This window comes from Theobroma umbraticum, unplaced genomic scaffold, assembly GCF_002168275.2.
Source record: "Theobroma umbraticum cultivar Fairchild unplaced genomic scaffold, ASM216827v3 scaffold_95.0, whole genome shotgun sequence".
NCBI classification, from domain to species: Eukaryota; Viridiplantae; Streptophyta; class Magnoliopsida; order Malvales; family Malvaceae; genus Theobroma; species Theobroma umbraticum.
This window is the reverse complement of record NW_018397257.1, coordinates 8,503,126-8,526,282: the sequence shown is the minus strand read 5'-3', so window position 1 is coordinate 8,526,282 and position 23,157 is coordinate 8,503,126. Positions and strand designations below refer to the sequence as shown.

Genomic DNA, 23,157 nt, shown 5'->3' with positions numbered 1-23,157 from the left:
TGATAGCCCATACCACATTGGATTTAAGGCTCTGACGAGAAAATCATAGATTTGAGTAGGTGAGATTATGATATTCCATCTCACATTGGATATGAATTTAATTGTTAAGATCCATATAAAGGTCCAGGTCAATTATTATTGGAATCTTGAGCTTAAATTTTCGAAGGCCGTATGATATCTCAAAAGGTTGTTGAGTTAGTGGTGCTTGGACTCGAATCATTACAGTTGGTATCAGAGCATGTGCTAGTCTGGTGTGGACTTCCACATTGTGTTGGTGAGATCCTGGCCTTGTAGAGTGGGTCTTGATTATGATTGTGATGTGTGGCCTTGATGAGGATATTAAGAATTTGAGTGGTGGGATTTTAACACTTTATCTCACATTGAGATGAGGACATCAAGGATTTGAGAGTGGGATCGTGATATCCCGTCCCACATCGGATGTGAGGCCTTGGTGAGGACATCAAGGACTTATGGATGAGATTGTGATACCTTATCGCACATTGAATGTGATAGTTAAGACTTAAAAGGTCTAAGTTAATCATTATTAGAAAATTGAGCTTAAGTTTTTGAAGGTCATGTGATTTAGGATTAAAATGTTTTTGAGTTAGTGATGTTTGGACTTGAGTTGTTATAGTAATTTTGTAATTAGAAGCCTATTCTTTGCATCCTTTAAGGTTGTAGAAACTAATTATGATAATTGTTTTAGAAAACAGTAGCTATTGTTGCACCCATTTTATAAGAATTTTGATTTTGATTGGCTTAAAGTTGGCTAATGTTGTACTTGAAAAGTTTATCTCCTTGAAATGAGGATGGTGTACTTGGTCATTTCATTGAAAGTTTGGACTGTGGTGCTATATAAAGATCATGAGGCATTAGAAAACTTATTTGTTGTATCATTTGTTTATTTAGCATCATGGAAAATGTAACCCTAGCTATGGAGTTTAAAAGATTCTGATAGATATTGCAGTATTTAGTCTTTTTGGTCTGTGAGTGGCTCAAGCTTGAACCCATAAAGAGTTCTTAATTATAAATTATTTCTGCACTTGCACATCTTAGTAGAGTAAACAGCAAAATGTCTTGTAGCTGATCGAACCTAAATAAAATTGTTCCTAAAAACCAACATTTTATCAGGCAGATATTTCAATACCGGATAGCAAATATACCCATGGATAGTGATAAATTATTCCATTTTTGAATCCAAATGATATTTGAATTCTTCTCTCAACCCTTTATTGTTGATTAATATATCATATTATTACTACTTACATAAATGTCTGAGTGTGTCTTATTGCATGGTTCTTGTGATAATGTGGTAACTTGAGTCTCTAAACTTTTTTGTGAAAGTGGGATTCCTTGCAAATTTGTTCTTGGTATCAAGTTTTCATTGAGCCAAGGCATTTAAGATTTTGTCCCAGATTTGCTGGAAGGAAATGTGATGGAGCTAAGCATGCTGTAGATGGAGTTGCTATAACTTACATATAATGGTGCTTGTCCGGCAAGTTTTATTAGCTATGCTTGATTGGTTGCTTCCAGAGTTGGTTATAGAGGAGTGCATGGAGTGGCAGCACCGAATGAGGATAGATCATGAAGCTACTCATATGGCTGAAGTGTAAAGTGCCTACACTAAGATTAATCTAATATCTTCACTAGGGATTGCAGTATTGACACTTGTGGGGAAGAAGAAAAGACCACCACACATTCAAAACCCATTTTTCTAAAAACTTTATTTCTTTTATTTTTAAGAAATTAATATTGACTAACAGATTGTGTTATTTCTCTCTTTGAGTTATTGCTTAATCAACATGTAGCATTGCCTTGGGATGAAAGACAGGGTAAAACCATGTGAAACAAATACAGGAAGGTACTGTTATGTTCATTGAGAAGAGTTCACTTGGGTAAATGTTGCTGCTGCTTTAGTTCACCAAAGTCGCAGTGTTTTTGCAGCAAGTTGGATTCACTTTCCACTAATACGAATGATGTATGCTTGATGTTCCCTGGTTTTTCTGCTGGTGGCTGTGGCTGATGTAGATTGCTTTATCCTTATTTTGGAACATGAACACAGAATGTTTCAAAACTCTAATGGTACCTGCCTGATAGGAGAGTTGCATGTACTTACTTGGCATGGCTGTTGTCATGTCATTTTGTGTTAATATTCAAGGTGGTTGGGAAATTGTGATAGATTTGAGACAAAACGGAACCTTCATTAAGGAACGTTTCATAGCCTTCAAGGGTCAGTGTAGGGTGTGTTAATATTCATAGGATGTGTTAAGAGAACTGTACATATGATTGTTGCTGTTCAAACAAAAATTGAATAAGAGAAAGAAAGGCGGTAGGGATTATGTTTCTTGGTGGTTCACCGCCAGTGCTTGACTGGCTTCGAACAGCGATGACTTGCTGGTACACAGCTTTGGGGCTCCACGAAAGAGATATAAAGGGCCGTCAATGATAGACTTACTTGTAAAAGTTAAGGGCTACAACCCCATGGCAGTATTGAATTGTGCTTTTCCTACCTAACAGCATCAATGCCCCCTTTGCAAAAGGTCATACATGTTGCGACAAGAAAAACATAAAAGGAAAACCCCCCCAAAAAAAAAAAAACCCGGCAAAACAAAATTTTCCTATAGGTTGGTGGATGATGAATCACCTCCCATTTTAATTTACCTTAGGAATAGAACAGCTTCTTTCTTTTCTTTTCTCTTCTTTTCTTTCATTATTTTTTGTGATCAGAATTGAAAGCCTGTTTAAGTGTTCATATGTTGAATCTAGTCGATGGAAAGCCACCTGCATTTTAGCTTTCAGGATATTTATTGAAAAGCGTGTTTGTCTCATACTTGTTCCTTCAGCCTCGTGTGCCACCCATACCTCTTTATGATTGATATTGATTGAAAGTGAACCCAAAAGGGATTATGTTATAAGATGTTTACAATGCAAATTGTCTCATTTGCTGTAGTCTAACTCCCCTTTTGCACCACCCTCACTCAAAATGCATTCTCTGTAATGAGGATATTGGGCCCAGAATTATTTCCATATCATTCACACACTTCATGGTTACGATTGAGTTCTGTGTAAGTTTACACTAATGAAACATCAATTCTTCATAATTGCAAAGTTCATGTCAATCTTAATTGAGTCTCGATTGTCTGATGATTATGACAGTAAGCAGAGTTGGACAAGTTTTTAAGTTTGGTCAGAATTTGGCTACGATACTTATTCAAGCAAGTAACTAACTAAGAATAACAGCTTTGCAACGTTTATGTGCTTGTCAATTTCACTTGAACCCGGCAAGCCTGAATCTCCGGTGCAATGGAGACGGATTTCGGAGGAGGCGAGGATGGAGGGAATAAGGTTGAGGAAGCGGGGTGGGGGACAGGGAATGCACTCCCTTCCGCCCCAACCCATCCCATCCACATCCCTAACTTTGTAGGCTTAATGGAACTGTACAAAGTGAGGACAATTACATGATATCAAGTACATGCATGCCTGTGTTTCTGCTTCTCTCTTTCTGGTGGACGACATTGTTTTTGATGTACATTCATTTTTCACTGGAGAATCACGGGTGCAATTCAACGCAACAAAACTGAGGTTACTGTGTTTAATTACCAGATATTTTCTTAATCTGGCATAGATCTTTATATCTGTATAAATTTCGTTACCTAACGCTATGAGGATCCAGGGAGATTTGAAGCATTGGGTGCGTGTATTTTCCATACAAGAACATGTATAAAACGTGAGCAACTTGGTAATCTATTTTACAAGAATAGGGGCAAGCTAGCTAGCTGTGGGAATGAGAGATAAGACAACGATGCAAGGAATAAATATTGAATTTTAAGTGTCATTTGGATTGATTAAGTTGCTATTCTTTTCTGTTTAACAAAGAAAAAAAATGGACTGTCAGTTTCCAAGAAGCTGCCAAAAACTAGCAGATTCATCATTCTATATAATATCTTTGAATTGCTTGATTTGTTAGAAGGCATTTTATGGACACTGCATCAATATAATTGCCATTTTTAAATTGGGATTAGCTTGGGAAACAGAAAGTTGCACATGCCCTTATTAATAGTCCTTATAATGTCATTTTACATTTGATTAATAGTTTTACCAGGAAAAAAAATAAGAATTTATACTTTTGCTGATGAATGTGTTATGAAGAAGTCATTGAAGAGAAGAAATATTTTTTAGCAATGGAGGATATGGAATATTGCTGAGGTAATTGATTCTTTCTGTAAAATAAATGTGTTGGCCTGTAGAATGAGCCTGAGGGGAAGGACTTTCAGTGGTTGACCAGAGATATTAATATTTATGGAGCCTTCTTCTCATGATCATCATCAAGTCGAACTGATCGAGTACAAGGTCAGACCAAAGCTTGTCTTGTAATGCAGCAATTATCCCTTTGTTTCAGGGAATTGTTTGGAACAGAGCTACCAGACACTTGAACGTATTAATTAATTAGTACTAGTTGCTAATTTTCTTCAAATTATATCACGTTCAGTTCTGACTTCATTTTCAATGTCTCTCTCTCTCTCTCTCTCTTTCCCTGGATCTTAGAAACATGTTTAGAAGTCTTTAACTCTAATTATTGCCAAAACTTTGTGCCCTTTGGAGATCTCAAAACAATTGTTTTATTACCACTTATTGCATATGAATGGAATATATATAATTGGAATTCTTATCGAAATATTTTTATAATTTGTATTCCTTAAGAAGTATATCACTGGTTTAAGAATTCCAAGCCTATTTTATTAGTGAAGATGGCCTCCATCTCTCACATGTCTGAGAAATGAGAAGTGACCCAAATTTCTATAATTTCATATGCAAGTATGCAAACTGACGACATCCGATGATATCACCAGGAATTTGACACACAAACAAGAAAGGAACATTTCATTTTCTTTTGAAAGGTCTCTCTCTCTCTCTCTCTCTTCTATTACTTTCTCTTCAATTATATTTTTGCAGTTTCCTTCTGTTTTAGCAAACTGCTGGCTCTGGCTGGGTCTTCAATGTTAAGCTTTGCCTGCAAGTTGCAACAGGCCTGACAAACTACTGTTTCCCAAACAAGTATAGAGTCATATGTTAAACCATGAGCTGGCTTTTAGATACCCAAGTTGTGTAATTTCTTCTCGAGATTGTGTTCTCTGGCTTTCCACCCAGTAATTATAAACCATGCATGCAAGTCCATTGGTAAATTTCAGAAGCTAGCTGCAACAGGCATGTTCTCCAGCAATTTCTAGACCTTGACAACAGGTAAAGAAGATCAATGATTCAATAAACATTTTCCTCGCAAGAACCATTACAAGAAAATAAAGTAGAACACAACTCACACAGGATTTTACATTATCTTAAAATAATAAAAAGTTTATTTAATCTATTAATTTATTCCTATAGTAAAATGTAAGTCCTTGATAAGACGAGCGAAAAACCTGTATATACATGTCTGTACATTAACTAATTATTGGGCTTCAAGCTTCCTGGTGGGGTTGATAAGAATTTCTTGGTTTGATATAAGGCTAAAAGAGAAGCAACTCCTTTTACGTTGGATTCCATTCTCTTTTTAATTAATTGCTTTGTTGCTCTCACGTTGTTTCCCTCGTGAACTACGTACTTAACGGTTGCCTTTCTATGTAAAAATACAGCTTTAACTTAACCATTACTATATATGTTAATGGGCAAAAAAAAAAAAAGAAAAGGAAAAAGGAAGAGAAAGCTTCTTGCTAACAAGTAGCAACCAAGGGAAGAATAAAGTTTTGCCTTGAACTGATCTCTAGGAAAACTGAAAAGTGTTCATTGGCCGCCTATGCAGGGATCATTATTAGTTAATGATGACAGATTAATAAACCCAATTAATGACTATAAATGTTATGGGGCTTATAAATAGTTAGATTAAGGTAATTAATCATCTTTTTTAGGAGTGTTGGTAAAGCGTTAACTAGGATTTAGGTAAGAAAATTAATAATGTAACAAGACAGCTAGGATGCCAGCTTTAATCGAAAGCATGTGCTAGATTTAGCAAATGTTATGAATAGGCATGCGCATATTTTCGATTTTTTTAATAAAAAAATACATGTATTTATTATAAAATTAAATATTTAAAGCACTGTATTCACATTTTAAGTAAAATTGTAGCTAGTATAGAATTATTATAGGATTAATAATCGTCATTACATAATGTCAAGATTTATCTATGTAATTATTTGAAATACTTAATAATATAGTATTAAATTGGATTTAAAATAAAAACAATTGAGGAATTTACACAGTGCGAATTTGGTAATATTTTGAGGGGATAAGCCCGCCCCTAAAATGGTCTTAATAGACAAATGCCTAATTCCAATGAATTTGTCTCTAATGTGCAACTCCCCAATTAACCTTATTGACTGCAAATGTCTTCTGTCCCCTTTCAGAGATTTATTGACTCAGCTTGGGTTTGATATATACATACATTCCAACAGTCACATTCAAGAGGGCAAAAGTTAGGCCCTTCAGCCTAACTTTGAATTGATTCATTTTCTCATTTACTTGGCCAAATGGGGGGGCATGCCCTAGGGTCCAGTCCTTTCTTGGGGTCCATATGACCCCAAAGTATCCCCCCACTCTCTCTCAGTCCTCAAATTTGCACCTAAACAAAAATAACAAGAAACAATAACACTCTTGTTGAATTGTTCTATTATGTATTGATGACAGATTCTTCCATGTAAATGCCCCTATTCTATTCTCATTCAAAGCTTTTCTTAATATGGTTCTTAATGATAACATAACACCCACATGCATGTTCTAATTAACAGGCCTTGTCTCTGCCCCCCTTTTTTCTTTTGAACTTTTTAAAGCACTCAAATCATGGGTTCTTTACTTATATATATATATCTGCAAACCAACTTTAATCCATATCAACAAAGCTTCACCTTTACTCTTTATCTATCACCTCTGGAGGAATAATTCAGACAGTTAAAACAGTTTCTGAGGGGAATTTTATTTTTGAAAACCATTTTTTTTTGGGTGGGGGAGCTAGGGGTGAGGAGGAATCTTGACCATAAAGTTCAAGGGGGCTTGGCATTGATTTCAATGTTGCTTCTTAACTGTAACCATATGATATTTTTGTATTAAAGGATGTAGCAAGTAGACCAGCTCCAGCCCTAATTTAAAAAAGTCACACACTACTTTATTGTTAGTTAAGTATTTTAATTTTAATATCTCTATGGTGAATATATTCAATAATATGAGGGATAAAAGGAAAGAATATATAAAACAGAAAATAGGAAAAAAAAAAAAAAGAGTAAAGTTTTCTTGCTCACATTATGCCTTGCTTTTAATCATAGGTGTGTTGGAAGCACCAGTTGGTGGTGGGTCTAGAGGCTAAATTTATTTTGTGGGGCCAAAGTTCACCATCATAATCAACTCTCTGCCTACATTATTTTTAGTAAAAAAATCTACCTTCAAAATTTATCTCCCTCCCATTGTTTCTTGTTTTCACTGTCCCCAAAACCTTTTGTAAATCTTACCAGGGCCATTGCACTAACTTTCTGTGCTTAAACAAGAGTGATGAATAAACAAAGCGTTCTCTATTGAAAAGTTTTTGCTTTAGTTTTTTTTTTGTTAATTTTTCACCTTTAATTACACCTTATAGTATGGTATTAATTAGCATTGATACTCACAAAAGCCAAGGTAAGGAACTAAAAGGTTCCATGACTATGTCACACCTAGTGCTGGTATCCAGACCAGGTCCAACTTCTTTTCTGCCTTTCTTCTTTTTTTTTTTTTAATTTTTAATATTTATTGTGAACTGGCAAAAAGAGAGTAAAGAAAGAAACCTTGAAGTTTTCTGCGTCTTAAGTATCTCTCCTGTGTTTCTTTCCTTACTTATTGCAGATTATATAAGGTGAGAGAGGGATTCATATTTAATAACATATGAACCTGTCAGATAACCTGAATTTCCTTGCTGCTACCTGCCTTCCTGTTATTTCCATAACATAAATTTCTTCTTTAGAACATTGAAATTGGGGAGAGACAGTTCAAAAGCTCCTATCTTGTCCAGTTCTTACATATTCATTTTTTTTTTTCTCAGGACAAGCCAAAAGAGAAGGACTCATTTCTCCAAACCTTTAGATCTCTCTCTCTCTCTCTCATACTCCTAAGAAGATACCGAGTTGCAGTTTTCAATATTACCATCTTCAGTATTGTTGTTTGGCTACAATGAGAGACATTGTTTCTTGTTTTAGTGAAAACGCGGTAATTGTTTCTCAGTCTTCATGTTCTAGCTATTCTAGCCATGCTTGTATCCCTCCAAGCCTAGTGCCTTCAGTCCAGAATGCAGTCACAGGTATTTACAAAGTCATTCTCTCTACTGAGAAGCAGCTCTTGATCAAAGTCACCTGGTGCAAGAACCAAACTGGTCAAGGCCTAAGCATAAACTTTGGTGATGACCCGTCTACATGTTTCAAGCTCAACACGAATTTGAGGTTTTTCAGGAAGAAGAAAGGCAGCAAAATGATTGAATCTGGTCATTTGAAGATCGAAGTGTTTTGGGATCTTTCTACTGCTAAGTATGATGCAGGACCTGAACCGGTAGATGGATTCTATGTCCTGGTCATGGTTGATTCAGAGATAGGCCTTATTCTAGGAGATATGGCTGAAGAAGCTGTGACCAGGAAGTTCAAGACTACCACCCCAGTTGCTAAAGTCTCACTCATTTCTCGGCAAGAACATTGTTCAGGCAATACACTTTATTCCACCAAGGCTCAATTCTGTGATACAGGCATTGTACATGATGTTTTGATCAGATGTAGTGGAGAACATGAAGGCCTAAAGCATCCAGTTTTATCAGTTTGTATCGACAAGAAGACAGTGATTCGCGTAAAAAGGCTGCAGTGGAATTTTAGAGGAAACCAGACAATATTTGTTGATGGATTGCTGGTTGATCTGATGTGGGATGTGCATGACTGGTTCTTCAATCCTGCCACTGGTTCTGCTGTGTTCATGTTCAGGACAAGAAGCGGATTAGATAGCCGGCTTTGGTTGGAGGAGAAATTGGTTCAGAAAGGTCAAGACAGAGTTGAATTCTCATTGTTGATTTATGCCTGTAAGAGCACATAAAGAAACTGACTTTGTTCATGCTTGTTTATTTTTCTTTTAATTTTTCCAATTTTTTTCCCACTTTTTCCTTCTTCTTTCTTCCCACTTTCTATTTGAAAAGAATAGATACTTAATTCTTTGATCATATGAGAAAAGAAAATAACTTGAACTGCAGAATATCTTAGATTTTGAGTTGCAGAAATGTGAAATTGTTGATTATTATAGGTATAACTAAAGGTTGGTGTGAATTTTGATCTGTTTCTCTCACTCTCATGTCATCTGCTTCCTCGAGACTTAGGATGGTAATGCAAATTTGCCAGATTAATTACAGGAAACATAACCTTAAGAGTGCCAGTAAAAATGTAAATGTAGGACATTGTTGTGAGGTTCAAATAATTGAAAAGGTAGTAAACGAAAAGACAGCCCGAACAAGCTTTTTCTGGATTTTGAAGGGTATCAATGAAGATTTGCTAAAAAGCATTTGGATATATTGAAAGATATCAAGGAAGATTGCTTTTGCCCTTAAAAGGACAAAATAAAGTTGGGAATCTCCTGATATTGATCAGTAACAATTTGACCATTATATAATTCCATTTTTACACATTTGAATTTGGTTTTATAAGGTATAACTGTATAAAGTTTCTTGTTTATTGAGCATTTAATAAGCATCATTACCCTTTTTCTTAACATAATGCATCATTTCTGCTTGCCCTTGTTTGTTTTCCAAGAAGTCAAAAATTAGCGAAACAACTTCATCTTCTGGCAGAGCAATTGTTAACCACATGCTGTCTTCTTCCCTTCCATGTTAACTGTGTTTTCGTTGTAAAATTGTTTTATAATAGAAAAAGCATGCTAGGCATGATTGAGCAATGAAAACAACTGTGAACATGCGCATGTTTTGTTCCATCAAGCACTAAATCAAGTTTGAACAAGCTTTTAGCGAGCTTGGACTTGGCTTGTTTGATACGTTCTCTGTCTTAGGACCCCGTTAGCCCCTCTAGCAATGATCATGGTCCCCTTGGTCCTTTGGAATTAATATATGGTCCACAAGCAAGAAGCAAAACTTTCCCAAGGACACATGGATTCAGTTAACTGAGAGATTGGCACTATAAATTGTAGGCGTTAAGTACTCTTATACTCAGGCTTTTCATTGGACCATCAGAAGCTCAGGAAGTAAAAGATATCCTTTGCTAAAGAGTAACATTAATTCTTTGGCTCCACCCCTTCTTTTGTACCTGTGAAATTTAAATGAAGACAACTAAGAAAATGCTAATAAATCCTTTGGCATTGTCTTTGCACGGCAGAAAAGGTTTAAAGATCTTGCAGAATGTGTGATGGTAAGAGTAGTAGTTGAATAGTTGTAGGTTCACCAGCCTTCTGTTGTTTCCATTTAATTTCATTTCCTAGTTTGCTTCAGCATTATCATCAATTGCAAACTCATTGATTCATAGCTTCATAAAACCATGTTCTTCAATGGAGACTAACAGGACAGATCTGCTTGTGGACCATCTCAAAACAGACTTTGGAATTTAAAGACAGCACATAATTCTATCATTGGGGAGACAAGCCAAGGATATATCTCTGGGGTCTCTCTGGTACTGACATTAATGTTCTGTATTAACTCGGAATTATACAGATATAGGAAAAACAGGGTAACTTATCTTTTATTTGGACATTTATTAAAGACGCTTAAAACTCCCAAAAGATAAGTGCTGTCAAAGCAGACAACTTAAATTGCGGTGGCCAGCACCATGATTAATGTTCCAAGATAAAGACAAACTTGGTTTATGCTACATGAAAGAGAATGTTGGGGGAGGTTTTTTTGCACCAGCCGAGCAACAAAATGGCAAAAGGGTGAAAAGATTTGTTGACTATTGAGGCTGTGCTGAGTCTTGAGCCTGTCAATTTCTTGTCATTGTTATGAATGGTTTTAAATTTTGTTTGAAACCCAAAGTGGTGCTGCATTTGGGATTAGTTAGGAACTAGATCAACAAGAGGAGAATCTTTTATATTTCAATCTTTGTTGTTGTAGTTGTAGTTGTTGAGAATAATTCCTTAGATTAAAGTCAATGAAATCATGCAACCCAATTAGGATGACCCAAATTTTCTTTCATTCTTATTCTACCATTCTTTTGACATCTAGAAATTCTTGTAATCATGGAGGAATTCCTACAAAGCAATGAACTTGGAACTTCTTCTGCCCTCCCCTTCATCTGAGCAAGGAGACTTGATGTATTGGAGATCATGATGGGGTTTGGTTTTCCACCACAAATTCTTTTTCCTTGACAGATTATTCCACCTATTCTTCACCAGTCTTCCAAAATTTTTCTGTTCCAGGACCACCAGATCATAATTCCTCTTGCATTTTCCTTGTGACCCTTTCTTTTCTTTTGAACAATCCATGAGAGCGTCAACACTCAATAGATAAAACCACACGAAAAGAAAACCGTTGCTTTCTGATGAAGGGAAGGTAGTATTAAATTACATTAAAACATCATTCAACAATCACCATGATTGGCCTTTTGTACCTTACTCAGATCATGTAGTAAGAAGGTCCAAGTTAAACTTTCACCTTCTTGGAAAAAAACTAAGCTGCCATTGTTTCATTTTCTTCTATATTACTTTGACTTCCATCTTTTCCCCCAACATGTAATAAGAAGATTTTTCTTTTGAATAAGTAGGGATTTTCATTGATCAAAACAGAGCATCCTCTAATTTACAAAAGAATCTGATTTGAGACAACAGTCAGTTACTAACTTGGCTTACAAAAACAGCATATGGTTTCATGAACAGTCACACTTCAATTTATAATCATCCAAAATCTTAAAGCGGATTAGAATTAGTGGAAACAGCAAAAAACTCCTATTTCAATTCCTTGCTAGCAGAAACAGGAGATTATAAGCCACACTCACAGATAGTAGGCATCATTCAAGAGAAATATAAGAAAAAATTACACCAAAAAAAAAAAAATTTCAGATCCACCTTCATCAAACAACACCACTTTGGGCACACCAACCATAGAATATGGTAATAATAAAATCACCATCATAATCATTGGGTGGTTTTTGCAGTTAAATAATTGTTTTTTCCTTTATAAAAAGAATATGAAATTTGGACTAGCTTGATATATGTTTGAAAATGGTCTTGTGCAATCTTTGGGATTAAAATTAAAAAATGGTTCAGGAATCCACCCTAGATGTTTTCTTCAATCCTATCACATCGGTTTGTTATATCTCCAGCGCTTTGCCCAAGTAGTCCATTCTCAGTAGTGGGAGTTCACCAACTCTTACAAAATGGCATCCCGCTTGACAAGATCAAACTAATTAGCCCATTTACAAATTTGTCACAACTTTATTTTACACCAACAGTTGATGTAAACTTAAGAGTTGGTCAAACACTCAGTAGTTATAATTCGTGGCTTCAGACACGCTAATCTTGACCTGCTTTTTCCTTGTCATGGAAATTTATTTCCCCTTGTAATGGAGCTTATAACAAGTTGGGTTCAATTGATTGCCAGACACCTACTTTCTACCCTAAATATCATAAAAGTAGAAATGCCAAGATATGTACGTTTTGATTTTGGTGCATACATTTTCCTGGACGGTTTTCTGGGCAAGCAAACAGGGCCCGACTCCAGTCGAAGTAGGCCCAAAACCATAGGTAGGCTGAAGATAAAAATGGGTAGATAGGCTGCCCAAGGCCAAAGCATTACGATTACCAGGCGAGGCAGGAAACGTGGTTGCGCACGTGAGTAGCAACATCGTGACTCCAACAGTACTACTACGGTCAGTACCCAAAATTCACGTGCCGCTCGTGCACGTTGCCTTGAAACCTTTAAATCTCTCTGTCTGCCCATCCTCTTTTCTCTGTCTCTTTGAATTTGCTTTAACTGAAAAAGTATCATGGAAGATTTTGATTGTACAATGTTTTGCTCTTACAGTTTGTCTATGGCTTCTTTACTTAAAGTTGTAGTACTTCTTGTTTTTGTGTAACAAAATTAACTAAGGTGGTGCAGGCCTGCAAGGGTTTAATTAAAGTCTTAGATCACACTCATATGGACTCCCTTTTAATAGAAGGAAAAAAAAAGCATACAAGGAAGTTAAACAATAGGAAGAACCAATCATGACTATCTCAGATTCTTCAATTTGTCCAATAGTCTAAAGGTTTTAAGATGAAACAGTTTGAGTTTCAGAGTTAAGAGGCTATACCTTAATGCAAAGAACAAACTTCAGGGGAAGAAGCCTCGGTTTCTGTTGTTGGCTTGGCCGGGCTTTTCATCAAAGACCACTTAAGGGTTAAGGCATGGCATTAGAGGAGGAGAATTTAGAAAAAGGAAGGGATGCCTTTCTCAGCAAAGCAAATTCAAAAGCTACTTTGAGTGTCTAAGAGGGGAGTCTTGCCCCGAGACTGAGACAATGCTTCGGTCAGTTATCATCTGAAAAGTTTCTAGTTACTACTGTTGAGGAATACTTTTGATCAGCCATCGTTCCCCTTCCTATAAATCAGAGAATACCAGAAGAATATGATCTTCTTGTTCAATCTGTTTTTTTCTTTCTTTCTTTTTGTTTGTTTATTTGTTTATTTTATTTTTAATCATTTTAAAATAAGCAACCGTTGGTGGAACGGTTCTGTTATAATGGTGTCTCTGATATACCGTTCATGAAATCATTTTTTGTTGGTGTTTGCAGGATGTTCTTTAAAATTATAATCATTCCTGCTTCTGTCACTAGCCCAGTTTTATTCCAACTTTCTTAGTTCAATTTTTTTTTTCTTCATATTGAAGAAATTTGATGCGAGTAAGCTCCTTACAGATTGAGGATATTGCTTAATAAATAGATTGAGTGACCCATGGTGTGGGAATAGTTCTCGTGGATTCTTTGCTAGTTGGAAAGTGCCTTGCATAGCCTGTAAAGATGAATTTAACAACATATATTTCATCAGATAGCATCTCAGTATTCTAACAATCGTATGAGCTTGTTTGATTTTGAATGTCTTATCAGTTACCACCTGTGGGTCGTGGAATGAAAGTGAGTTTAATAGTGTACCCTAAAGCTTTATGTAAAGGGAAATGGATGCCTCCTTCTCCACCCCATTTCTCCTGATGGCCTCATTTTCCACTCAAGGTTTGTATTCAAAGTTGCTGTGAGGCAGTTAAATATTCACCAGACACCTACAAAATGGTCACTATGTTTTCTTCTGGTTTTGTTCAATTATTTTCCCCTGTACATAATTTGATGGATCTTGATCACCTTATTATCTCAATGTAGTTGTCAGTATGCAAGCTCTGTTGATTATCTTTGTGTCGTTCTGAGAGTACAAGTTGATGCTGCTTATAGATGAAGTTGCTTTCTCTTGTTTATGGAACTCCTAGCTGCCTGTATTTACTTGTTGTCCTGCTGATACACTTTGTATCTTCATCTGATGTTCTAAATGAAGTTTTAGCGATTGATCATGGGATATATGAATTAGTCCAAGCTGAATAGATGAAAGCTAAAACACTTCAGTTATGGTGTCATAAAAGTTGTGTGCTTAGCATAAAATGGTTTCTCTAGTTTTTGTTTTCCTCTTGCCATGTATGCTGATCAGAGCTTTGATATTTAGGTGAGCTATTTGCCAGATTATTCTTCTGCATCCAGATGTCAAATGCATATTGACATGTCAGAAGGTAATTTTCTGGTCTAAGCTATAGTTGATTGCTAAAAGACTCTTAATATGTTATAAATATCATGTAGAAACGATAACTGAAATACACTGTAAATAAATATATAATAGTAGTAACTATTTCTGGATAAGCTAGCATTTAATTGTTTTAATCAACTTAAACCATAACACGGGGCTGTGACAAACTCAGTTTGAAGTAGATTCAGGATGGATAGAGGACATTTACTTCCCTGCTAAGAAGCAATGTCTAGCTGGCATTTAGCCATAAGGAAACAGATAGTGGTCTGTGTAAACTGTGCCGTTTCGATTTTGTTGATAATCATATTTTGTATAGAAGAAGATGTCCTCTGTTGATAACTTTGTATGAAAGCTATTCAAGTCAACCGAGTATATCAATAATGGATGGTTTCTACATGATTAACATAGTCTTCATCGTTTTATTTATTTTTTGAGTGTAGAGGTCTAAACAATGGATGAAAAACGTTGTCCTGCATATTAGCTGCATAAATAATGTTATTTATATCACTAACTAGAGATCATACGCTTATTGATTTTGGAAAATTGGTGATCATGTGTTTCTCACTATATCAACCATGTGATGATAGAGAGATAAGGCATGGTTTCATCATTAACCATTTCATGATTGGTGCTTTCATAAATAGAAGGCTCAAACTAGGTGCATTTCCTCTGTGTGTGTGTGTGTGTAACTGTGGATAAATGATAAAGAACATAAAGAGCAATCCAGTTGAAAACTAAATGGAGATATAAATTTACATCCATGAGGAAGAAAAGCGAAAAAAATACAGTGTTTGTTCTCTCTATTTGACGTTTCAAAATTTCTCATATTATCCCGAAATTCATCAGAACAATGATAGAAAACAAGGGAAATAGGAAGCTAATACCAGTGCTCAGTGATCTGGCTGCTGAAATGACCTTATCTTCTGCAAAAGTACCATTAAAGTAATCAAACGTCATAAGATCGGAAAAATGCATTATAGATCAAATACAAAATGAAGAGATCAAGCAATAAAGGTACTTACTGCACTCTTTTGCATGGCAGATGCACTTCAACCCAACACCACAATTGCCATTAGGCTTTTTACATTCATTACAGATATCTGGTACATGGTCAGGAATGTCGAAAGAAATCCTTGTCCCCAGCTCAACTCCTTCATAGTCTTCCTCACTTAAAGACCTTCTATATACCCTCCTGTAATCTGAGCAACTCAAATCATTTGGATGAAAGTTAGTGTCAAGCTTTTCAATATCTTGGACAAGTAGACATGAATAGGGCACTTTAATTTCTGGTTCCTGGACTTCAAAAGCAGCTCCACATATGTGTAAGCGAGTGCAGTTGTGGATCAATGATGATTTGGGATGCCTTTTGCTTGAGCAGTTGAAGAGAAGAAGTGAGTTGGGGAGAGGAGGAGAAGGGAAACCAGCAGAGAGGAGTGCTGGGGATACATACTGCTGTGAAGAAGAACAAGAGGGGTGAGAGATTGTTAGTGTTTTGCTAGTGTAATCAATAGAAGAGATAGGAAAAAGACCAATAGAAGTTCTAAAATATAGCTTCTGAGATTTGCATTTGATCATACGGGTTAAGAGGGATGAGATGGAGGAATTTTGACTTAGGAAAGGTGTTTGAAGCTTAATGTTCCCACAATGGTTTGGGCGAGTGTGTTGGGCTGTGGAGGTGGTAAAGAAGAGCATGAGGGAAAGGAGAAAATGTAGAAAGTTGAGTTTCTTGGATGTTTGCATTCTCTCCCCTTTTTCCTGTTGCTTATTTGGCCCTTCAGATGATATGAACAAAATTGCAGAGAGGGTTTCTTTGATGATGGGGGGGAGGTTAGAAAGTGTAAAACAAAGAATCTACTTTAGATCTGCTAAGGGAATGTTACTTTCTCCCTAGTCTTTTTGGTTATTGGTGGCATCTTTGGAATAATATTGGAAGAAATGGCCTTATCTTTCATCTGTTATTTTATTTACGTTTGAAATTTAGCATCCTCACATGGACTTATTATCTTTTCCAGTGGAACATTTGCTTTCCTCTGAACATCCTTTATAAGATTCTGCCTGTTTCACCCTTTACTAATACTCACAATTCTGAGTACTTTCTGATATTATGCTGGTGGGTCGGTCTTTAGCCCACATGCTTGGTCACTTTCTTCAGGTTCATGGCCTTTAGTGCGAAGTGCATGCATTTCTTCATAATTAATTTACTCATTTTTGCATCTAAATTATGACAATCAGAAGTTGCTATCCTGATGAAAATTGTCTAAGACTTATTTTGATACTCTTGGTGCCACTGTAGAATTATAATGGCAGACAGGGTTGTTAAGATGGGGCCATCATGATTAAGGCTAATTAACCTATTTGCAGTTCATCGAGGACATTAGATTAGCAGAAACAGCAAAGTCAAAAAAGTAGTTTTATCCTCTTTCAGGATTATTGGGCGCATAAAGATTAGCAGTAACGCTCCAAAAGAGTGCGGTGAAAAGGATTTTGTGATTCCTCAGTTCAGCAACCAGCTACCTGTCCATTCATCAGCAAGCTAAATGTCTGTGATGCATATTAATAATACAAATTGAGATTGTTTGGAAATTGACAGAAATGGCAAGCCATAACACAAAAGCAGATAAATGCAGACGCATACATACAAGAGAGATAAGCATACAAATAGTCAAAATACTAATTTCCTGGGTAGCTTTTTATTGCTGAAAGATTTTCGGGATCATGCTGGAGCCTTGGCAAGGACAGATGGAAAATCAAGCAGAACAATCTTCTCGATGGCTGTTGAAAATGTAGCAGAGAATTCAACGTGGCTGGGATGGCTGACAAATGCAGTGTAGTCTTCTTTCTTGTCGAATGTCATCACGAAGGCATGGGTAAAGCCTTGTCTAAGCATCTCTTGACCCTCGATGTCTTGACCCCTGTTAGAACAGATTCAGTGGATCATGAAAATAAGTGCTTCTAGACATGTCTATTGATGTTGCCCAATAGAATGGTTCAGTTTTTGCTTAAATGCTATAAACGTCCTAACCAAATTCTAATGGAGAAAAACACTTTCAAAGACAAAAAGTAAGTGAACCCTTCCTGTGTTGGGGCACCATGAACATGCAGGCTAACCAATTGTCAAACCTAGGAAGTAAGAACATATGAGCTTCCGTTTAGGAGCCATAAAGTCCAAGTTTCTAGCTGTTTCCCACTTTCTTTAGCCTCTTGCTTTTGTTCATAAGATGTGCAATTTTTCCATAAAAAAGAACAATGTTTATACTATTCACATGAAGAGCTAATGTGATGATTTCACTTAAACCAAGTAATTTGCAAATACAATCAACATAACAATGATTTATTTACTTCATTTTCTTCTTTCTTTAAAGACTTTCTTCCCACCAAGTGAGTGAAAGGGCATAAAGAACATGCAGCTGATCTTAATGACCATAACCAAAAGTTTTTAAAGAAGGAAAAGACTGTGAAGACCAAAAGCTCACCATTCAAAGGACTTGACAGCATCGACCTCTGAAACCAGCTTTTCCATTCCTTTCAAAATCTCCTCCACTGCCGCACCTTCCCTAAATTTGACAACCACAAGATGCTTGAACCCTGCCATTGATTCTCCACTCTGAACACACACTTGTGAAGTTGAGGTTTCAACCTCACACAGAAACCTCAAACAAATTTATACACGCAACAAAATTATTAGTGTCAACTCCCACAGTCCCATCTGTCCACTGTGGCAAACGCACCACGACCCCAATTCACCGTTGGTAGTACCAACCATGACCCAAGGGGGCAAAGTCTTCAGTCTCTCCTTTGTTGGACAGTATCAGCATCTCAATATATGGAAAGGTACAGAATTGCATGGGGGGTGAGACCCACCAGTCAGCCATTTCTTTGCTCCACCGCACAGTAAGATTGTCCTCAGCCATTGTCGTATGCCTTTGCTTTTGCACATGAAATGGGGTCATGTAGTTCCATTTTTCTTGATATTTGAGATCTTGTGCCACCTGATTTTCCCAGGCATTATTATCACATGACACCAACCTCTTTTCTCTTTTAATTTTTACCAAGAATTATTAGATTGAGTGGTTAATTTTTGGGTCATATCACCGCCAGATAGATCAGTGATGCTCCTTCTTTTATTGACAACAGATTTACTTAGGGGACAACAAACATATTCTTGGACTATATCATATAATTTAAACATATTGTCTAAGTGATGTTCCAATAACCCTTCTTTTTTCATATGGGGACTTGGGGAGTGCTATTGATGGAGCTCTTTTGTTTCCTTTTTTTATCTCTGAATTCTAGAACACAATGTTTACTGCTGGACTTTTCTCCTTGTCTTTCCCATGTGCTTCCAAGGTTCAAATTATTTAGACCTTAGTACAAGGATGACATTTCACCACACTTATCTTTAAGGAATCTTTAATATGGGACTTTTTCTCAAAGAGTATGAAGCACCATGGAAGAAAAGTTGGGTCATATCTGCTATCAAATAGATTTATGATTAAGGATACCTTTTTCCTCATTGAGATATATGCATGGTTATCATTTGGCCAACTTGCACTAGGGGTTACATATACTTTTACATAACGTTTTCTCAAATAGCTTTTTGCAAATATTTAATTAATTAGTCAATACAAAAAGATTTGTTTAGATTTCTGTTAAAGCAATACAAGAAATTAAATGACAAATTTTGTCCCAAATTGTCAAAGCTTTAGTATTTTTTGAACATTATAATTGGTCATGATATAATTTTCATGATTATATTCTAAAACCCACTGTGCTTGATAAGAAAAATGTGGGTCGGCTTTCTACTAATTATTGGTGGTAAATACATTTCCAGGTGATTTGATCCTTAGTCGACACTAGTTACCCAAGTTGGAACTTGGAATGCAATTGTTAGAAAGGGAACACGGTCTATGTACTTCTTTGGCCCAGTCAAAATATTGATGACATAATATTGCACAAAAGACCTTATGATTCCCAGGTCTTAAGATCAAATCCTTAGAGTATGTGAGGATTAATTTCTTCAATTTTATACTAATTTCTTGTTATAGGATCAAAATATTATTAATGATGTAATATTTTGAACTTCTAAAATTGATTTTTCTTTTTTTAAAAAAAAAATGAGTAAAATCAAAAGGGAAGTATATGGCAATTGATTAGTCCTATGGACCCAACAATTATCTTTCTCAATCATTGATGCCTGAATACCAAGTCAAAAATCCCATGATCAACAACGTTACACATTGATCATCTACTATGGCATAATCGATTAATCATCAAGAAAGGCTTAATTTGCATTTGATTGCAACACTTTTCATGGTAAGAACAAGCTTTATCATCACCAATTAATGACCTAGGCAACAATAATAAATTGAGAACTTGGTTGATGGTGTATCCTTTAAGTCTAATAGGAGAGAAGCTCTCCTCTTCAATTTTTAACTTACGAAATCTTATGAAATTAGCAAGATTCAATCTTATAACTACTGCTAATTTTTAGTAGAATTATAAAAATTTTACTGCACCTTTGGTATATATTTGTACCTATGTGTATTTTACCCCCTCCCCTCATGCCTCACCGACATAAGGGGCACCCTGCCCTCGTGCAAGGAATAACAATTTTAGTGCATGTCTTATCTAGCAGTGTGCCCCTCAAAACCATAATTACAAAAAGCCTGGTACAGTCAAATTCAAAGGGCTCCATCACCCCCATTCTGCAACTTTTTGCTGCACCCATCTGAGGTTTGAAAGGGATAGTAGGCTAGCGACAAAGGGTGAAGACAATGGGTGAACCAGGCCAGTCCTGTAAACTACCATGCCCACGTTTTGATGAGTGTATCTTTCTTCAACTTTCAGGAACAATTTACTTACTCCAATGATTTACCTGAGGCAAGTCCAGATTTGGTTTCCCCATGGTAAGATAATAGCGCCATTCACACATCTTACAGTAGTAATACATTGTTTTTTTTAAGAGGTTTTGGAGAGATTTAGAGAGTAATCAGCTGGAAGTTAATCAAATTTGTTTGTTGGTTTCTTATTTGAGAAAGAAGTAATAATAAACGCCATTAAGGGAATTACACACCGTATCTAAAGTTTAGTTGCTTATTTCTATCACAGTAGAAGAAGAAAATGGAAACACCAGCAATATATAGGTATATTCAACATTGATTAACAAATTTTTTTTAAAAAAAGCAGTAATGTTATTTTCGATATCACTACTTGGTACTTACAAATAACATGGGTGTACTAAATTAATCACTAAATTTACGAAAAATTATTTCCTGTGAATAATCAGACAACCAGATTGTTGGGGGACTTTGGCATTTTCTAAAGTAGTAGTGAAATCAAGGAGGTTTTACCATTAACCTTTTTAATTGGTTACGATCACCTTTGTTGATCACTAGAACCTTGTCCACCTTGTGGCCTTCCACTTGTTATGTCCAGTGTTTTAATCTTGAATAGCTCAGGTTTGAGTGAAGAGTCCTCATCTAATGTTGAAGCTTGCTTCTGCAGACCAGGCAATCCTTGTCTTGAATCTATTGATTTTGCTTGAAGAAATGCTCTTCATGTTCATCTAATGGGAGGAGTTGGTGGCTCTTTTTGTACAAATTGGGAGAACGATGATGAACTCTGAGATATGCCTTGAGAATTTTGGACCCAACACTTCTCTTGGAATTGGAAGAAAGTTTCTTCAAGAGTTCTTGGAAATGCCTTGATTTGAAATCTTCTTCCCCTTCACTTGGGAGTTTCTCCATCGAAATGCCTTGCACTTTAGTCGACAGTTCTCTAATAAGCTCTTCCTTGTCATCAACATTGAGTTTCTTGAACCACCCCAGAAGGAGGTCTTGCCTGTTTTCCATCACTGGATGGCCTGAATTTGGAGAAGATTTCCCATCATTACACCAAGGATTTGACATAATATGTATAAACTTTATTACTTCAGCTGTGAAGTCAAGAATTATCTGCTCAAGAGGCCGGCGTGACTTGAACTACAACCGCTAGTGCTATATAGCTTACCAGCTACTTAACAAAATCATGCTAACCAGGGCAACATTCTTAATTTTAGAACTACTTGAAGTTGTTTAATCAAGGCTCCATTTTTTTTATATAGTCTTCCTCAGATGAGATTAGGATTTGATGTTTATCCTCAGAAATTTCTTGGAAATCATTCAGACAGCTCATGAACAAATCGAGTCTGACAGATATTAATTAATCACCTATTTCATGGTCATCAGTCCAAGTGGTTAACTTAAGTTTCCCACCTAAACCATGGTCGAAGCAAGCCATATATATTAGCTTCAAAGCAACTTTATAATCTTTTTTGAATATTCATTCCCATTTGACTTTTCAAATGAAGTGTTAATGAATCTATTGATTCTTATCAAATGTACTCTTTACAAGAACGTTAATATGATGTAAGTATATTTTTCTAATATTACATTTAAAATTAATTATTGATGAAGCAGCACCAAGGATTAAGTTTAATGACCGATGCATTTCCTTGCTCAAAACTCGAATTCCCTTTGCCAAAATAAAATAAAATTAAAATAATCGATGGCTAGAGCTCGTTACTTTGATTTGGAGGGCTCTTCTCCATCTTGTGATTCTCCTCCTCCTAAGTCAAAAGATTTTACTTTGAATAAGTCATTCTTTAAAGTGATTACTCCTTGTCTTCTCCACTTCCGAACGATTGTCATTTTTCTTTGCAGGAATTTGGCTTCGCCTCGTTCTTGTTGACTGAAATGCTTGCTGACTTTGTGCTTTAGACGACCAATGACGTGTGACTACTTACCTGTTTAACATGCAGATGCTATATCTTCTACGTGCTACTTTGCATGAGAGACTCTCAATCTGATATCACACTTGTTTAGATAGTTTTAACAAGTGTAATCTCTTGTTTATGCTCTTAATGACTCATTGTATATATTGAATTAATTGGAATGAAAAGTGTTGATGTGAGTTTAGCCTAAATGGAACCTCTCTGTTAGTCCCTGTTTCATTGTACCAAAACGGAGCCCGGTTTCTTTGTTTTCTTTCTTTCTTTTGTTTCACAACAATTCTGAGGAGCATCTTTGGACCTTGGTTACGGAGCCTGGTGGCTTGAAAACAATACTTAGGCGAAAACAGGCCAACAGGTGAAGTGGCAGGGCAATGTAGTGGCGACTACTTCTCTCCTTTTCTTAACCCATAAATCCAGCGGACAAATTATGTGCACGTTGGAACTTAAGACCTTTTACACTAGCTATCAAGCCAAAGACTAGGTTCCAAGCTTTGTTATGTTGTTGGTAGAGAATTTCTTTGATATCATTATTACAACGAGAAAATGTTCTACTGATACAATGCCATTTTACAATGTAATAGAACTTCAATTATGAAATTTACAATTTGCTACAAATTTCTCTAACAACTTGTACATGAATTTCT

At 36.1% G+C, this 23,157-nt stretch overlaps 3 protein-coding genes across 4 annotated transcripts; 1 reads left to right on the top strand and 2 right to left on the bottom strand.

Annotated features, from left to right (window-relative positions):
* Positions 1–7,688: 7,688 nt before the first annotated feature.
* LOC110412529 (DUF868 family protein (DUF868)) lies at positions 7,689–9,254 on the top strand. Of its 2 annotated transcripts, none has more exons than XM_021423077.2 (2): positions 7,689–7,713; positions 8,057–9,254. In XM_021423077.2, the coding sequence occupies exon 2, from the start codon at positions 8,185–8,187 to the stop codon at positions 9,082–9,084; it is 900 nt and encodes a 299-aa protein (XP_021278752.1). In that variant the 5' UTR covers positions 7,689–7,713; positions 8,057–8,184; the 3' UTR covers positions 9,085–9,254. The 2 variants fall into 2 exon arrangements, with proteins under 2 accessions (XP_021278752.1, XP_021278753.1); XM_021423078.2 differs by lacking the exon at positions 7,689–7,713 and adding an exon at positions 7,770–7,870.
* A 6,193-nt stretch (positions 9,255–15,447) lies between these two features.
* Positions 15,448–17,153, bottom strand: LOC110412132 (uncharacterized). The gene is made up of 2 exons (XM_021422598.2): positions 15,765–17,153; positions 15,448–15,665 (listed from the first exon to the last, which is right to left on the bottom strand). Exons 1-2 carry the CDS (start codon positions 16,480–16,482, stop codon positions 15,565–15,567), a joined length of 819 nt encoding a protein of 272 aa, XP_021278273.1. The 5' UTR covers positions 16,483–17,153; the 3' UTR covers positions 15,448–15,564.
* A 110-nt stretch (positions 17,154–17,263) lies between these two features.
* Positions 17,264–18,407, bottom strand: LOC110412133 (Stress responsive A/B Barrel Domain-containing protein). The gene is made up of 2 exons (XM_021422599.2): positions 18,216–18,407; positions 17,264–17,654 (listed from the first exon to the last, which is right to left on the bottom strand). Exons 1-2 carry the CDS (start codon positions 18,332–18,334, stop codon positions 17,456–17,458), a joined length of 318 nt encoding a protein of 105 aa, XP_021278274.1. The 5' UTR covers positions 18,335–18,407; the 3' UTR covers positions 17,264–17,455.
* Between the last annotated feature and the right edge of the window lie 4,750 nt (positions 18,408–23,157).

Excerpts from the sequence above, each read along its gene's own strand:
- LOC110412529 (XM_021423077.2), top strand. The coding sequence starts at position 8,185 with ATGAGAGACATTGTTTCTTGTTTTAGTGAAAACGCGGTAATTGTTTCT.
- LOC110412133 (XM_021422599.2), bottom strand. The coding sequence starts at position 18,334 with ATGGCAGGGTTCAAGCATCTTGTGGTTGTCAAATTTAGGGAAGGTGCG. Across the intron at positions 17,655-18,215 it reads GCTGTCAAGTCCTTTGAATG|GGGTCAAGACATCGAGGGTC; the intron begins GTGAGCTTTTGG and ends CTGTTCTAACAG.
- LOC110412132 (XM_021422598.2), bottom strand. The coding sequence starts at position 16,482 with ATGCAAACATCCAAGAAACTCAACTTTCTACATTTTCTCCTTTCCCTC. Across the intron at positions 15,666-15,764 it reads CTGCCATGCAAAAGAGTGCA|AAGATAAGGTCATTTCAGCA; the intron begins GTAAGTACCTTT and ends GTACTTTTGCAG.